This window comes from Artibeus jamaicensis, unplaced genomic scaffold (genome assembly GCF_021234435.1).
Source record: "Artibeus jamaicensis isolate MK-2021 breed Jamaican fruit bat unplaced genomic scaffold, CSHL_Jam_final contig_327, whole genome shotgun sequence".
In the NCBI taxonomy this organism is placed as follows: Eukaryota; Metazoa; Chordata; class Mammalia; order Chiroptera; family Phyllostomidae; genus Artibeus; species Artibeus jamaicensis.
Genome location: NW_026521772.1, coordinates 7,070,766 through 7,088,227, shown reverse-complemented (window position 1 = coordinate 7,088,227; position 17,462 = coordinate 7,070,766). Strand labels below are relative to the sequence as shown.

At 50.5% G+C, this 17,462-nt stretch overlaps 1 protein-coding gene across 1 annotated transcript in view; it reads right to left on the bottom strand.

The window, feature by feature from the left end:
- Positions 1–668: 668 nt before the first annotated feature.
- The window catches only part of CUNH1orf21 (chromosome unknown C1orf21 homolog), a 201,401-nt gene continuing 184,607 nt past the window's right edge, over positions 669–17,462 (bottom strand). Inside the window, exon 6 of the mRNA XM_037145689.2 lies at positions 669–9,892. Coding sequence (XP_037001584.1) covers positions 9,854–9,892 — 39 coding nt within the window. The 3' untranslated portion in view covers positions 669–9,853. The remainder of the gene's footprint in view (positions 9,893–17,462) is intronic.

Here is a 17,462-nt window from a genome sequence, read left to right as displayed (position 1 = left end):
GGGGAGCTCCTGGCAGGCACTTCTCCGATGTTTGGAATGACTGAGTGAGTCTTAGCTGTTCACTCAGTTGTCCAGGTTCATGCCACCCCATGCCAAACACCTTACTCGACATCTTCCAGATTGCAGACCACGGTTTGTGAGACCTGTAGGAAGAGGTCATGGTCAGGTCCCAGGGACTGTGTGTAAGGTTCCCAGGTGGGTGGAGTAGCCCTGGAGGGAGCACTGTTTCTACTGATAAGGAACACCTGGGTCGGGAAGGTCGAGTGACTGGTCCAAGGGCTCGCAGCTCGGATGCTGTGAGGGGGAGCGTGCGTGGGGGCATGTGCACAGATATAAAAGGCTCACACAGCTTTTTTGCCATTGCTCATTCTTACAACCTCATCCATTCTGCGGGGTTGTGACGTTGCACACGCTGATAGGACAGAGCGGGCTGCCTGTGAGAGTTGAAGGCGATGAAAAAAAGGTTGGGGACTTTCTAAGTAGGTGCTTGATGCAGCACGCATCCTGTGTGAACAGGAGAACTTGCAAGATTGGAAAGGAGAAGCTCTTATGCACATAGAATGAAGACAGGGGACCAGCGGGACAAAGGTACAAGATCTTTCTCAAGTATCATGGCCCCTCCCTGAGATCCAGGAAGGAAGAAAAGCATAAAAAAGAACCAAGGCAGGTCAACTGTTAAAAATTATTTAATAGAAAGTCCAATGTCCAAATGTAACAATAAACAAAAATACACGTGTATAAATATGTATATATAATTAGACCTGTACACTTTCTCAGACCCTTCTCAAAAATGGAACAGAATCATCATGACAGCTTGGTGGCCAAATCAAAAATAATATTCAAGCGACGTGAACCCCCTGTTGCTCTGGGGAAGGTACTGCCAACGCATGTTGAGGGTTCAGAGAATTCCGATCATGAGAGGGGAAGATATTGCCAGATGCCTTTCTCCCGAGACCCACAGAGGGGAGATGAGCAGCCCCGTGGCCCCACCCATTGTCCCTGATCTTTCCTTAGCACCCATAGTCGCTACTGCTTAGGGGGGTGTTCCATGTCAATTTATGCTGTTCGCCAGTCGGCTTGGAGATTTCGCCCTGAGACCTCCCCATTCTGCAGGCCCAGTGCCTGCAGGGTGATTTGCAGTGGGTGCCATCAAGATGTGCCGATTCGCTCTGAAAACAGTGGTGTCCAAATTGGGTGTGCACATACAAAGGGGTCCCCAAGGTCCCCCCTCGGGGGTCCAGAGAGAAAAATACCAGAACCTCTGACTATAATATTTTGTATCTTATTCTTTTAAAATTTCTATGTTGTGTACTTTTTATCATGTGCCTAATATATTGGTACAGAGGTACGTGAACATAGGCCTTCTATGTCAGTAAACCTAGTGTTTGCTGACGGGAGTGCTGGGGGGGGCCGCCCTGCAGGGCTCCATGCCCACCACCGAGGCCTCACAGGCGCTCAGAGGAGCTGCCAGCCCAGGGCCACTCAGGCCTGACCGAGAGCTGGCACCTCTTCACCCCGCTGCCAGAACAGCACAACCCGAAGGGCCTTCTCCATAAGACACAACGTCCCTTTAAAGAAAAAAGTGAACCTGCAGCCATCGAGGAGGGGCAGCCCTTTTTCTCTCTTCCGGGTGAGGGGGTGGAGATTAGATGCGGCAAACAAGGAGGAGAGGGTGCCTAAGGCAAGCCTGGCTGCTCACGTTCTATGACCACCCCTGCCAGCCCCTCCAAGGGGACCTTCTGGGGCCTTAATTCTAAAGTAGGTGTGTGTGTGGGGCCAAGTGTTCTGTAGGTTTCTAGCACCTCGAAACACAGGTCAAATTCTAATCAAAACGCTTATGCTTCTGGGATCTTCGTGGGTGAACCACAAGACATGGAATTGGAAATTCCTCAGCGAGGAGCCGAAAGAATGTCTGGGAAACGAGTGGGTGTTTGAGCTCCCATCTTCCCAAGGGTCCAGAGGCTGGTGTTGCTGTTGAGTGGGCCAGGCTGCACCCCGGGGGCCGGCGTGGGGCTCACGCTAAAGGGGTCGGCCCTCAGGAGCATTCAGGGCCCTTGGGGATCCCTGAGCCACTCAGCTGGGAAAACTGTCTTCAGCCCCAGATTCCTCCAACCTCTCCGGGAAATTAGGTCACTTGTTTGAGGCTTTTCTCCAGTTTCTAGAAACCACGATGCACCACAGCTGGTCTTTCAGTGTATCTAATTCGTTTCGGCTCTTCATTAAGTTTCTAATTATTCGTCTGGTGAGGGGTGTGAGTGAACAGGTTCTTTGGAAAACCTTAAAGGCACTGCGAGTTGTCTCCACAGAGACCCCCCTGGTCTCTGGGCCTTCCCTGCCTCGGGCCCTAAGAACGCAGGGCTCGGAGCTCCGGTGACCTCCCTGTCCCCACGAGGTCCATGGCGGCTGTCCAGGCTTCCTGGTATTTCCCATGTGCATGCAGTCCGTTTGTGCTTGACTTTTTTCATATCTCCTTCTTTGGTGGGACTCAAGTGCACGCTCTAGACACAGCACAGGCCTGGCCACCAGGTGTGACTGAACCCGGGGGAGGCTGTCCAAGTGTCCAATTGTCCAAGTGCAGCTGCCTTTCGGTGGAATGAATGGAGGCGTCACACAGTAAGCGGAGGAGCCCTCTGCTGCCTCCCATGTATTCATCTGAGGGTGCACCCTCACCCCCATGTCTAAGCCAGCCTGCTACCAAGAGGTGATTTTAGCCTTGGTGGCTCTAGAAACAGGTCAGGGTGACCCAGAGCTGTCCCTCGGGTCCCTAACTCAGCCCCGGTCCAGATTACAGCCCTTGAATCCAAACAGCTTTTGGAGAGAGGACAAGTGGTTGGAGTGGGGGCTCCCAGGGAATAACTCATCTCAGCAAGAAGTGGGCGGTTCCACAACAAGGAGGGGAAACTGGTCCTGCGCTGCCCACACCGACCTCTCTGGGTGACCTCTGCTTCAGAGGGCAGAGTACTACCTACAGGTCTTCTTCATGCCCCCGAGGGACCAGCAGAGTCCACGGGGCCCTCTGGGATGGGTGGCCAGCGGCCCCGGCCTCCTCCTCTCTCTCCCTCCTCCAGCTGCTTGACTGCACGCAGGCCCCAGGCCACACTGTTTCTCCTTTGGTGAGTCCCATCCTGTCCCCTCAGCCTGTGAGGCCATTTGTAGCACTCTCTGTAAGTCCTCTGACAATCCTGGGGGTTGACCTCCCCTCCGTGAGGCAGGCTCCCGATCCCCAAAGCTACTCGGCCACCTGGTGAGATGCTCTCACAGCACCCAGCACTCATCCCTCCGGTGGTACTGCCCACACTGTCTCTGGGACCAGCGGCAGGCTTCCTGGGGGGCGGGGGCCGTATTTGGGTCAGCTGTGTATTGCTGGCGGTGACTCGGTTCCGGCAGTACACCAGGGCGCCCTGGAAGTTGAATGAATGTGTCCTTGCCCCCCAGGAAGGCAACGCTAAGCAGGCTGTGTCTGGGACAACCCCCATGAAGGGGCCCTAACTCCACACACAGGTGCCGGAGCATCCGTCCCAGCGGAGCTGCTGGGATGCCACAGTGAAGGCCACACTGGAGGAGCCAGACAGTGCAGGAAACAGCCGTGGCTGCATAGAGCTGGAGCCGGCAGGTAGCCTGGCGGGGGGCCTGTCCCCTACGTGCCTGGGGGGAGGGCAGGGCTGCCAGCCGTGGTGTCCAGGCTGGAGGCCCTGGTGAGGCAGTCCTGCTCGTGACAGGGCAGGCTGGGAAAGCAGGGCACAGGCAAGATGGGTGGCACACCTCTGCTCTCCTGCACAAGTCTGACTCAGACTTTCTCGAGAATGACCCCTAGCTTTGCCCATTTTGGTATGACTATGGTTGACTAATATGCTCCTAGACATTACTGTAGGGATTAGGAAAGGGCAGCAACACAGCTCTTCCTTGAACTATTTCGGTGATAAAGTAGTTATATTTTCTTCTTCCATGTACCCTGTGTGTGCGTGTGTGTTCAGGATATAGATCCAAATTTAGAGTCCTAATACGACAGCTGCCTGGTTCTGCTCCAGAAAATTAGATACAATTTTTTAAAAGGGAATTTGCATCTCGCTTTGAACAGAAAAGCTGGTTTGCAGTCTATTGCGAAACTTCCCAGAGCAGCCCCTGAAGGTTTGGACCGAAATGTCAAGAAACCCAAGGCTGTTCTCTCACTTCTGGGTCTAGGCCAAGTGGCCCCCCAAGGCTCCGGAGCTATTTTTAACCCTAGGGACCCTCAGGCAGTTCTGGCTGAGTTTATGGTGTTCTTTTTACTGCCTCGAAGTGTTACTCAATCAAGTTCAAAGCCTTGAGCTAAAAATAACCCCTGGAAAGGGAAGAAGGGAGGAAAGACAGTATTGGAATGAGGCCTTCGGTTTAGGGGTGAGTCTTACTGAATTAAAGCAATTTCTCTGGCTTCCCAGAGAGAAGAGCCATTTCCCACATTATGGTGAATGAACCCGACAGCCACCGGGTTAGAGGCAGAACCCTGGGGACAGTTTTCAGAGGAAAACTGGTCACAGGAACCCCCCTCTACACAGGGAAATTCTTTTTGATTCCTTCCAGCTAAATAAGAGAGGGCGGGGGCGGGTCCTCTCTAGGCAGCACCTTTCACGGTTGCTATGGAGATGTGAGTCATCTTCCTTAGAAGACGGGTGTTTAGGAGCCAGGGGAGAAACTCGGGAGACTTCTTGGGCTCTTCTTGCTGGGGACAAGTCATTTAAATGACACCCAAGTCACCGCAGGACTATCTCAAACACTTAAGGTCTCGAATGAGATTCACATCTAGTTTCAGTGCTTACACGAGCCTGGAAAATGCAGACCGCCGCCTTGTTCAAAGATCAAAAAGAGATGTCAAACCCTGGCCTACAAGGAAGGCTTTCAAGTCAATACTCCAGGCCTTCCCTCCATCTTTAGAGATCAGATTCTCCCAGTCTTCTCTGCAAGGTTAAGGCTGCTCACCTTAAAAAAGGTGCAGCCTGTGATAAAACAAGCCTTGGGGGCCAGGAAACGAAACCACAGATGCAGGGGCCTGTCCTGGCTGCAGCTGAAATCCAACCAAGGAAGTATCAGGTTCCTTTTCCAGATGCCAGAGAAGTTCCCAGGAGAGAGATGGGCCTGCATTTGCAAAGGTGCCTACTTCTCCTTCGGGGTCACTGATGTCCCGGTAGCCAGCAGCCTCTCCCGGGTTGCGTGTAGCTCATCAGATACGGGAAGGCAAGAAAAACCCTCTGGTGGGGAAACCAAGCAGCCAAGGAGTGTAAGAGAGATTCTGGAAGGTAGGTGGCCCCATAGGGCTGTTTTCACAGTGTTGCAAAGGGCAGAGTGATATTTAAAAAACTGGGGAGATACTAGAATGACACCTTTCCTTCTTTCAACATGGGCTTTTAGGTTGGGTAGGTGTACTCTGCACGGAAGATACGCTACTCAGGACATAGGGGGAGTGGGCTCCCTGCCCAGGGAGACTGTGCGGGTTATACAAGACGGTTATGAGACGGCCCGGCGCAGGACTGGCACAGAGTGAGTACAAGCAATAAATATCAGCTCCTTTTCTTCTTTCGAGATCAGAGTGGACCCCAGATACAGTACAAGAGTCTCCTGGAAAATGCCGCGTGGTTAGAGTGCGACAGTTCGTCACCAAAGAAACAACACATCCATTCACCCACAATCCTCATGTTCTGCCATAGCTTTCTGGCCCTTTGCAGGGACATACAAAAAGGTGACTGAAGTCAAGGACATTTTCCCCTCCTTGGGAAAACACGTCCATTCATTGGCACAAGGCAGTTCATAGGCCTCCGTTGTGAAATCCCAAAGGCTTATTGCGGGAACAGGGTGAAAGCCGATGGCCTCACTCAGCTTGACGCGGGTGCGTGGGCGGCCATGACCCCCCTGCGACCTTGAGAAGCCAGAGTTCCTGCTTCAAGCCACCTTCCCATTATGCCCTTAAATACAGAGGCCCCCTCCCTGCCTACCATGCCTTACTTTGTCCCAGGGTTTAAGTAACTTAACAATAAGTTTAATTTTTGAGAGGCACAAAGAAATAAAGCTCTGAGAATGCCTTCCAGGGGAAAAGCATGAAAGGCAGATTTTATGTAAAATTATAGAGTGCAATCTAATACGTTTTTTTTAATGAGGGAGTTGGGAGAAGGAAGGAGAGAGCCTTAGAAGCCAACTGTTTTGTCTTTCGTAAGGAACGTGTTAAGGTCCTGGAATCCAAGATTCAGGGTCAGTATTTTCCCGGATTAAGAATTTAATAATTTTTCTTCCTATAAAGCTGACATTTTAAACCTTGCTCCCCCCACCCCCACCTCCTGCCCGAGATGGGTAGAGCTGGAACGCTGCTCTAATCTCCGGCCTGACGTCTACGCAGGACTGACTGCAATGAACATGCCGACCTGCATCACGGGCTCCTGGGGCAAAATTCTTATGAGGTACACTCTCCGTTTTCAGCAGACTCAGGGGACAGTCTGGTCCTCGGAGAAGAAAACTGTCTCCACGAGGTTGGAAACAGAGTTATAACTCAAAATGAAATGGCAGCCCATGGGACCTAGCGTGGGGGCCGTCATCCCTGGGCCAGCTCCCCGGGGGCTGTCAGGGTGCAGGCATGGCCATGCCTGATGGTGGGGGAGGCGGGCCCCAGAGCACAGGTCTGAATAGCGGACCGTGCTACCCCTCAGCCAGGTCATCTCTCAGTTGGGTCATCAGAGCCCATGGGGACATCAGAGATGGAGAGAGTCCTGTCTCCCAGCAGGCTTGTGGAGGCTGCTGCTGATTCTGAGGGGACCTGGCTAACTGTCATCTCTGGACTCATTGTCCCTAAATAGATAATCACACCACTCTGAGCCCTGGCCTGGGACCAGGAGGCAGCCATCACTGAGGTAAGAGCCTGCGTCAAGCTTCTCTGCCAGCAACAAACACGTCCTCGGCTACGACAGCGGTGCTCCGCGATCTTGAATCCCCGCCAACCCAAAGAAAGCCACGCACACACGGCTGAACTTACACGGCTCTGCAGCTCGGAGCACACAAGGCCTGTGTCATTGAGCTGTAAATCTCGGTGACAGTCTGCTGCACCCACCGGCTGCCAGGCAGCGGGCTGGGGGGTTGCATCCCGGCATACTGCCACGCTATCCACTCTCTCTGCTAAATGCTACTCAGTCCGTCTCTCGTCTTTTTTCTACCTCCATCCACCGGCCCATTGCTCTCCCTCCCTCCCTCAGGCCATCTCCCTGAGCCTCAGAGATCACAGCCCGCAGAAGCTTCTGGATTACTCTTTCCCTTGTATCCGAGACAATCTGCTTCATGTTCAGATACGCAGGGCACAAAAAAAGGCAAAATAGTTTCACTTTAGAAGGCATTAAAAAAAATAATGTACAAACACAAATCACTTGACAATTTTATGATTGAAACCAACAAAGGGAAACAGACAGTTGTGAGTGCTGCTCACATCATCGAGCATGTCATGCCAACCCGCTCAGCCGCCCCGGCCCTCAGATCTACTGGATGTACCACGTGTGTGTGCAGATAAATCCCTTGTGCACTTCAAAGAGGGCTCTGGTGTCGAAACTGGGAGCCAGGGCTCCAGACAAAAAGTCACTGTTTCACGGGAACCAGTTCCTGGTTGTACGAGACACTCAAAATCAGGTTCCCAGGAGACACGTGGTCCTGTGGGCACGTATGTTGTGGCAAGCAAGACGTTGAACAGGACTGTCAGGAAAATGATATGAGCACATTTCATCTTCGGACAGAAGGTGGTGATTTTCTGGGAAGACACTCCTTGAGACAGTGGAGGGGTCACGTGGAAGACGGTGAGCGTTTGCTTCGTAAGAACAAGAAATCCCGGGACAAGGGCATCCGCACGGCAGTGAACCGAGGCCTCAGTGGACGCGTCTGAGGTGGGGCTTTGCAGGAAAAATGATTTTAGTTCCTTGGCCAAAACCATACAAAGGGAGGGAGCTTAGAACCCTAGGCGACTCAGCTCTCCCTGCGTTTTTCTGCTTGAAGCAGGATGAAAAGCCTCAAATTTTGGCTGTTTCTCTATTTATGTAACAGCCACAGCTGCTCCCCAAAATAGCTGCTGTTGGCTGAAAGAACGAAGGGCTTTTGTTGTGAACATTTGAGTCCGCTTTCTATCGCTCTTGAGTGAGTTTCCTTCCTTTTCCTTTCGCACCCTGCTCTTTTAAAAGGAGACGAGGAGTCTCACCATTAGCTCTTCAATGGTGCCGTCGGTGATGTGGATGGATTTTAAAGTCAGGGCTCATCTTCTCAGCAAGAACAGATTTAGATTCTCATTCTAGTCTGCAGCAGGAGATCTCTTGGCTACCTGGTATGTACTAACTAGCGCCCCCTTCAGAGAGTGGCAGGGAGGCTGATGGCGAGGCCCTGTATGCTCACAACCCCCCAAAAGGCCAACAGACAGGTGGGGGGGCGCCTTCTGTGTTTGGGTGGGACAAGCCCAAACCTGGACTGCCTGCTGGCAAAGCACTGAACAGGGTGCCCTCCCCGGAAAGTAACAAAGACAACCCTCGTGGAGGCTATCGAACGCGTTAAAAAAATACAAAAGTTATCTTCTCCTTTTGATGGCTGTTGACTTTGTGACAACATTTGTTAAAAATATTACTTCTGTCTTTGGGAAGAGGTCATGCTCTTCATAAAATATGGAAAAATAAACTCTACCAAACCCACAGTTGACATGCCCCAGGCCTGCCCCGGGGCTCCGGGTGGCGCATCTCCAAACACTGTGGGCGGAGCCAGTTTGCTGCGTTTTTGGGTAGGTGAATGTTTCTCACCGTGCGAGGCAGGGCTGCAAGGGAGGGAAGAAGGAAGTGGCGGGGCTCCTGGGAGAGAATGAGGGAGTGGGAGGGTTGATTTGCCAACAAAATGACGGTAACAGGGTGGTTTGGGGGCCTCCTATAACTCCGTGGGATGTCCCCTCATCTCCTCTGACCACTGGCTGCCCAGCTAATATGCGGGGGGCGGGGTCATCAAAGGAAGGGTCGGGAGCCACTCTCGCTGGCATTGCAAAGAAGGGCTCCTCTTCCACGCCCAGGATCAAAGTAAAACACTGAACTGGAGGAATGGGAGAAGACAAGGATACATAAAAACAGTAAAATGTTTATTTTCTTAGAAAAAAAAAGTGGGGAAGAGGAATCCAAAACGATTGCGATCACACTTCCGTCTGCATGGGAGCCAAGCCAAGGTCGCGAGCTTAATCCTCGAGCTGATACTTAGTACGTGAAACCACCTGCTGCTGGCGCCCGGGTCACGCCCAGGAGTCGGGTCACAACATGCTTCTAAATCGATAGGAGTTTCTCTGCTTCTTCTTAGCAGAGAAACAAGGCTTGCCATAGCAACCATCCCCTCCCCCAAGCGCCACCTCGCCCTTGAGAAGCAAGGCTCTGGACCACTCGGGAGAGACGGGGAGGAAGGAGGGAGGGAAGGAGATGCTTCGAAGCGGACCGGTCTAGAACAGAAGTTTGACAGATCTGAGTTGACCACTACCTCATCTCATAGAAAATAGGTTGGAGAGCCTCCGTAAAACCAACGGTATCTTTAAGGTGGAGTTGCAGAGTTTGGCTGCATACCTGGACACGAGAGAAGTGAAAAGTTGCAACGAGTGTTAACTAGCAGCAACAAAGAAAGTTCGATAACAGTTTTCCTTTTGTTTGCCTGTTTTTTTTTTTAGCAATATTCCCTTGCAAGTTCATTAGGAAACACTGGAGTTTAATGGGACATACGATATGGAACAATCTTCTTCGGCTAGAGGGCTGTTCCTTGGAGAGGACCGACCTTTGCAAAGATTTCAACTGGGGTGTCACCTATATACACAGTAGTCGCTCCTGGTTTCAGAGTTGGATCGGTGCTATGTGATATCTTCTTCTTCCGAACAGTAATCTCGACCCTGGAGGGGAACAGAGAAGCAGGGCGTGTGAATGGGAAATTCAAAGCCCAGCCTGAGACAGTGACATGTATCCATCTTCTCCCCGCGTGGGTCTCCTAGCACCCAAAACCCCAGGCTTCCTCAGCGAATACCAGGCACGAGATACAGACGTCATAAATATGTTTTATAGATGGCCTGCACCGATTTGCAAACTGCATGCCTATACCGCCAAGCATGGCAGTTGTACCCGGCCCCAAACAAACCCTTACTTTATAGGGGTAAGAACTTTTACTAGGCACATACAAGACTCAGCCTTTCACCAAGAGATTAGCAAATGGACGACCCATTCAGGAGACCAGTTTCTCCTGAGCAAGCGGCATGGGAATGAAGAGCGAACAAGTCGCTTTCAGCTGGGGCCAGGGCTGCTCACATTCTGCAGCTCCTCGTCCACACCCGGAGTTTACAGTGTTACAGAGGGGAAGGTCTTCGCTTTCGTGCGTTCTAAATGAAAACAGCATTTAAAACGAACAAGCAAGGACTCGCTGAATAGAACCTATTTTAGGACTACGTTTGGTATGTGTGGGAGGCACAAGAAGGGCAAAAATGCTGATTCATTTGCTAACAAAACAGGTTCCTGGCAGGCTTTGGGACTCCATACCGTGGTCGCCTTTGACCATGACTCGTCTTCTCTCCAGGAGGATATACACTCTACGGAGGCACCATTAGGGCTGGGATTTAAGCTCTGCATCTGAATTGGCTGGGTTGCCTCGGCCAAAGCCCAGGGCTTCCTGGTCTGCAACCCACCACGGATGGCATGGGAGTAAAGTGAGTCCCTGCCTCAGTGTCACAGATTAGGGTCCCCTGTCACCCCAGCAAACTCAGTAACAATAGTTCCTGGATTAATGCTGTTTGCCTCCTTTAACTTTTTTCTTTTAAAATACATGCTACATGTTTCAATTTGAGGAGGGGTATTCCTTTAAAGGCAGAATTTTCTAAAACACTGGGCCTTATCTGTAAAAGTGTCTATAACTGAAAGGTAATAATTTTGCATAAAACTCCTTATTAAATGTACTGTGTGTGTCTGTGTCACAATATCTGTATATCGGAAATGTTACACATTCTCCTAAGAGAGAAGTGTCATTGTGACGAGTCACTGTATCACCTGGCTGGGGGGCAGTGCCGGCTCTGAAGCACCAGCTCTGGGGTCTGGATTAAGTCGCCTCTCTGAGTCCGTGTTTCCCCACCTGTAAAACGAGGGTAAGGACAGCACCGGCTTCACACGGTTGCGGAAGGTTGGATGAGTTAATAGTAGTGAGGTGGTTAAGGAGTCCCTGCACATAATTTATACACGTTGTACATACGTGTGCATGCAGGTACACCTGTATTTGATAAACCGAAAAAGGCTACCACGTAGCGAGGTCATCAGGGACGGCCTGCTCCCAGGCTACCTGGTCCCAGGTGGCCTGTTCCCTGGGAATGCGGTTCACTGATAGGCTTTACTTTCCCTCCCACATCAGACTGCTGACCCCACCCAGCCACCCCTTGCAGAGTGTCTGACCCCAGTGTTTTCACCAGCCTTGTTTTACTTGCCACGTGAAAACACCTTCTGGGCAGAGAACCTGGGCAACCGATCTTCCTGGGGAGGGGAGCATGCACTCAGGAGTCACCCCCGACTGATGGCCTCCCTGGTGATCCCTCCCAAACGAGCGGAGACCCATACGGAGCCTGGGCCCAGAACACTCAGGAAACAGTCCCGGGGCCACATGGGGAAGAGCCGGAAGGGACCCTGACACGGGCCCTTATAGTTGGGAGTTTATCTTGTGCATCCAAACACATCAGCACAACCCTGCACACCTACCCAGGTGAGGCTCTCCACAGACCATCCGCATGGGGGGAGCAGGGATAGACCAGCCCCCCCATCCTGGATGTGCAGTGTTCAGCTGGAGGGAAGGGCATGCTCGTGGAGTTTTCACTAAGGACAGAAGACCTTTCCAGGGTGTATGTGGCATATACGCTGTCGTGTGACATCAGGCAAATTACTGGGCTTCGGTTTCCTGGGGATAATCACGGCCTTCGCAGGGTTGCAATCAGGACTAAAGGGGAAAACTATAGTGTCTGGCGGGCAGTCAATAAATATTTGCTGCTGCTGTTATGACGGAGGCCATTAAACCTCGTGTTTGTCCAGTCCCCTGGCACAGGGATAGGGACCTCCTTCTGTGTGGCTGTCAGGTGGGGACTGTGGTCATCAACTGTGATCTGACGGATGTCAGGGCATCCCTCCTCCCACTTCAGCCTTGCACCCAGGACAGGCCAGTACGTCATGTTCCCGATGGCAGATGCCTGAGTCCCTTCCCTTCTTATATCCAAGTGAGGCCTCAAATCAAACTGAAGGCCCAGCTGGCCAGCGTGGGGCTCAGAGGACACCTTATCCACAAGGAAGACTTGAACCCAGTGATGGACAGGCAGACATACACACACACACACACACACGTGTCTCCAACTCTGTCAATGAGTTGCAGGGTTATGAAGCAGAAGGTGCACCTCAGACCCTCCAAGTTTACGGCTCCCATAAGAAAGTGCCCCCTTTTGAGGAACAAATCTATAGAAACTTCTGTGTAAACTCAAGACTGCCGCTTTCTACTTCCCAAGCATCCGCCCCCCTGAAATCGCTACAATTGCTATAAGAAGAAGGAAAACTGCCTCTGGTGCTTTGCGGACACTGGTATTCACACCAGCCCTCCCAGCAGGGAGTGGTGCCCTGTGACTTGTGGGCAAACCTCCGGCAAGCCCAAGAGCCCAGGATAACCCTTGCTTTTTTTGCTTAGACTGTAGTTGATAACTAAATTCATATTCAAATCAGTTTCATTTTTGTTCGTATCACCTGTCGGCAGCTGAGAACCAGATATGTTATAAACAGAAAACGTGGAAATCAAAACCAGAGTGTGAGCCCTCAGCCCTACGGGGCAGATCAGGGCGCTGGCTTCTATAACTGACTTCACATCTCATTTAAATTTTTAAAGAGCTGTGCTAAAAAGAGGACCTTCCAACCTTCAGCTGTCAGAAGGCAGGAAGTGGGAGTAGCCGGGTTTGGGAAATACACAGCCATTCTCTGAGCCAAGCCTGCCCTTTCCCCTCGCAGAGCTGCAAACCGGAGGTCTTTGTCAAGACGCTTTGCGGATGTTGGAACCAGGGACTGTCGGACACAATTCCACTCTTGTGCAAAGAGCCACACTGAAAGCTACAGAGAGCAAAATCCCTACCAGGGCCCCACCAGCTGGAAGACCGGAAATGCCCCACGACGGTGACAAGGAAGGTTTGTTGGGGGAACCACGTGGGCACTGCAGTGCAGACACCGGAAGTCGCAGCTTTTGCGTACTGACAGGCCCCTGACCACGCCCCTCCTCTGAAGGGAACACCCTACAGCCTCGTTAGTCGTCTGCATTACTTCCTGGGAAACTTGGAGAAGTTGAGGTCCACTCAGAACACACATTTCCAAGGTTCTAGGGTGAACGTTTTTGTTTGTGGACATACCTAGGCTAAGAATTAGAGATTTTAAGGAGCGGCGAAGGAAAGGACATTATCCTAATTTTAAATTTTGCAAGTTTAACAAGGAATGCTCAAAGAGTGACTTTAAATACTAAAATTTTCCTGCCAAGTCCCTACAGCACTTTTTTCTTCAAGTTTAAGGAGAAAAATAGCACAGGGCTGGCTGTCCAGTTTCAGGGGTGATTTTACTCTCGTCTTTAGTATGTTTTTGTAAATGGGTTTGCACTGGGCCTCATGCATACACCTCAGGCATATAACAGTTACCCGTGACCTGCACAGTTCCCCAGTAGGGGAGTTTAGAACTAGATGAAAATTACTGAAAGGGAACACGGAACCTCAGTTTCCCCATCTGTACAATGGGGAAGGTAAGACCCAACGTAGTGTTTCTGTGGGGAATTAGAAGTAAAATACACAAGGTGTTTAGCAAAGCTTGGCACATGGTAGGTACTTGAAAAATTATAGCACTTATGATGATGTTGAAAAATGAGCTCGATAGATCTACCAATAAATAGTTCATAAACCGCTTGGTTGAGAAACTGGGCCCATAGCTGCGTTCAGGTCCTTGGTCCAGTGGTAGATCTGGGTGCTTGTCCTCCCTCCTTCCTGGCAGGCTCTCCTCATCCCCGGCCCACACGCACCCATTACTTCCCATTTTCTAAATCTCTGCAGAAATGTCACCTTGCTGTCTTTCCCAAACCCACTACACCTAATAGCCCTTCTTACACTCCGCTTCATTGTTATTTATATTAGTTATCATTACCTGACATCATCAATACATTAATTCAGTTCTTAATCATCTGTCTTCCCCCTTGAACAGAAGTAACAGGTGGGCAGAAACTGGCTGATACCTTGTTGCATCCTCAGGACTTAGACTAGTGTGGGGGCATGCCAGATGCTCGATGAATACTTGTTGCACACATGAAAGGATGACAAATATCTAGAGAGTTTGGAAACTGTGGAGTTGGAAGGGGACCTGGCAGTTCTCCTCTGTGACCTTGCACCTAACGTAGGATGGCCACCCTTTACCGTGTTCCAGACAGGGTAGCTTCTCTTTTCAGCTGGAGTGCGTCAGACGTTTTTCCAAGCTGCTTGTGAAACTGCTCAACAGCAGAGCCCAACCCTGCCTCTTGCCCACAGAATGGCTCAGTCTGGACCCTTGGAACCGGAGGATTGGTCTCCCCAGATCGACAGCATCCCTCCATCCATTACTTGCAAATAACATGGCTGCCATCCAGGTCTCCATCCTTTACACATATATCAGTTTCCCCATGTGTTTTTTTTTAATGGGCCCACCCAAAATATTACCAACACTGAATAAAATATCACAGGAACACAGCCTAAGATATGTAAAAATTAAGTATCTGACAAAGGGAATCCATGTGCTAAATCTTAGCAATCATTGAACAGAATATAAAACTGAACTTCTATTGAAGCTCTGGAGAGGAACATAATGCTCAGCCTCAGAGGAGAAATACAAAGAAAAGCTCATGTGATCGTGCAGGAAGGAAGTTTTGCACATCAAAAAATAATGCAACACAATAAGAAGGCTCATCTCACAATGGGAGGAACGCCTGCAGCGTGCAACATGTAAACGGTAGAAGCTATGGGAGAAGCTCACACTTGCCACGAAATGCACAGTGAGAGGGTCTCCTTCCTCTGGGGAAGGGCAGGACGTGGAAACTCTTCCTAAACAAAGTAAAACCGGCACGCGCGCACACAGCCAAACAGTCTGCTTCAGTAATCAAAAGTACAAATGAAAATAATGAGATGTTGCTTAAACATGGCCATGCCCCATTCTGAGAGGGTCCCATGAAATGCAACACTCACACACCACTGGCCTTGCTGTAACTGGGTGATGTGTATTGTGAGTCATAAAAGTGTTCACACCCTTTATTACAGAAATCAGTCTTGAAGATAAACTCCCAAACACACATTTTTAAAACACCATATGCATTGGCTCCCTGGGGCTGGGGGTGGGAAGGGGGCTTGACTACCAGCAGGCAGGAGGGGTCTTACTGAGGTGACGGAGATCTGGAGTGTGGTGATCGATGGTCATGCAATTCAGTAAATTTATTAAAATTCACTTAATTGTACATGTCAAATGAATAAATTTTATGGTATGTAAATTATAGCTCCATAAAGTTATTAGAAGTATATATACACATATTTTCATTGCAGCACATTTTTTGAGGCATGAAAAAAAATCAGTTCAATACTTTTCCCAAGTGGAAAAAAATACTAAAATATAATAGCTCCTGTACTCACTGCTTCCAAATAGACAGCACCCCAGGGACCAACCACACACAGGTCCCAGGCAGGAAGGTCCTTTTTGGGTAACACCGTGTTTTCACACATACTGCTCTCCTCCTGCACACCCCTTCCAGCCTCCTCTCCATGTCTCCTCGTTTTTACCACCTCGCTCCAACATCGAATCTTCAAGGGCACTTCCCCCAGGTGTTGGAGGGTGAACTGGTCTCTCCCTCTCCCAGGGGTCCTTCCACCACACCACCACGTTTTACAGCCAGGTGAGCCAAGATGTCTTTTTGATACCTGGTGGAATCCTTGTGTGGCCCCTGTCACACGGTTATGGACACTTGTGTGTTTGGAAGGAGTCTGTACTCTGTGTGTGTGTGTGTGTGTGTGTGTGTGTGTGTGAGTGTGTTGGGATGGAGGCTGTTGAATGATGTGATACAGGAGCTGTCCTGGGACTTTTATAAGTGGAGCAAATTGTCAACATTTTTCAAAGCCCACTGGAGAAAGCAGCCCTCTTGAACAATGCAGCTGATTGACAAAGGTAAGCAAACATGAATTTTTGTAATGAAGGCTCCTTATAGCAGTTTGTTTAAGTGAGGCTGGTCTCTGTCTGGAAGTGTGAGCTGTTCTACTCATCACAAAGCAGGTTCTTGTTTGTTGACTGACAAGTTCATTCTCCTCTCCTTTACCACTGAGGATGAGGCCGGGAACACCTGTTCCTTTCTGGCATTATTTTTATTCTCTGCTTCCTTTCTGTGATTCATCTTCCCCCTCTCTCTTTCTAACTGTGGACTTCCCATGTCTCCATTTCTTGACTCAGCGATGCCTCCTGCGTAACCTCCCACCCTGCACTCTACAACTGGCTGGGTTTCCAAGCACCAAAGAGGCCCTTGAGTAATGAAACACACTCGCCACATCTGTGTTTTGGCCCGTCTTCCGTCTCTGCCCACCTAACACCCCACCCCCAGTGTTTTCCTCCAAGTATCACCACCCAGAGACAGCCTCAGATCCAAGTTTCTGTGAGAATCTGGACACTTATGCTCTGTCCCTGAACCAGGAATAACAGGGTGGGACAGGCGAATTCTACCACTGGAACATCTGGGAACCTGGAGCTCGAGTCCAGAACAAACATGAGGAGGAGGAGGTGGGAAAGGGTGGAGAAGTGGAGTGAAGGACACCCCAGGGGCGGCTGGTCAGTGCTCCTCCCGTTGGGCAGTGGCCCAAGGCCAGTGCTCCGTCCCTCACCCTCGGGGCTGGACAGGGCAGGGCACTGTCAGTCAGCGAGCGTTCGGACAGCATTTCCATTTACCATCTGACAACAATCAATAACAAATGCTGAAGGAAAGCCAAGTAATTAGCTGTGCTGTTCAAGTCTCCTCCCCGGACTTACTTCATCAGAAAAGTCAAGAGGCATTAACTAATGGGCCTTATTCTAATTAGGCTCAGGTCTCATTTGTAATGAGCGGCAGGAGGGGGACAGCTTCTGACCGTCCCTGTGACTGCACCGTAGCAAGGATCACCGAGATGACCACAGCAGTGATGACAATTCCAGGACACTGGGCGTTTCATCTCCAAGAGAGTAAGTATTAACTAAGCAGCTTTGAACCTCCCACAAAGTGTTTATTAAACCCAAACCCTCGGTCTATGGACAAAAAAGGAGGGTATGTTAGAAGCTTTAAGGCCCACAGTTTCTCAAGCTTTATCTGATGCTGGCACTCAACAGGACTTCAGAGATGCTTTTGGGCCACAAGGAGGTGAGCAGAAGTGAGGGTAAAGAGAAGCAAGGGGTAGG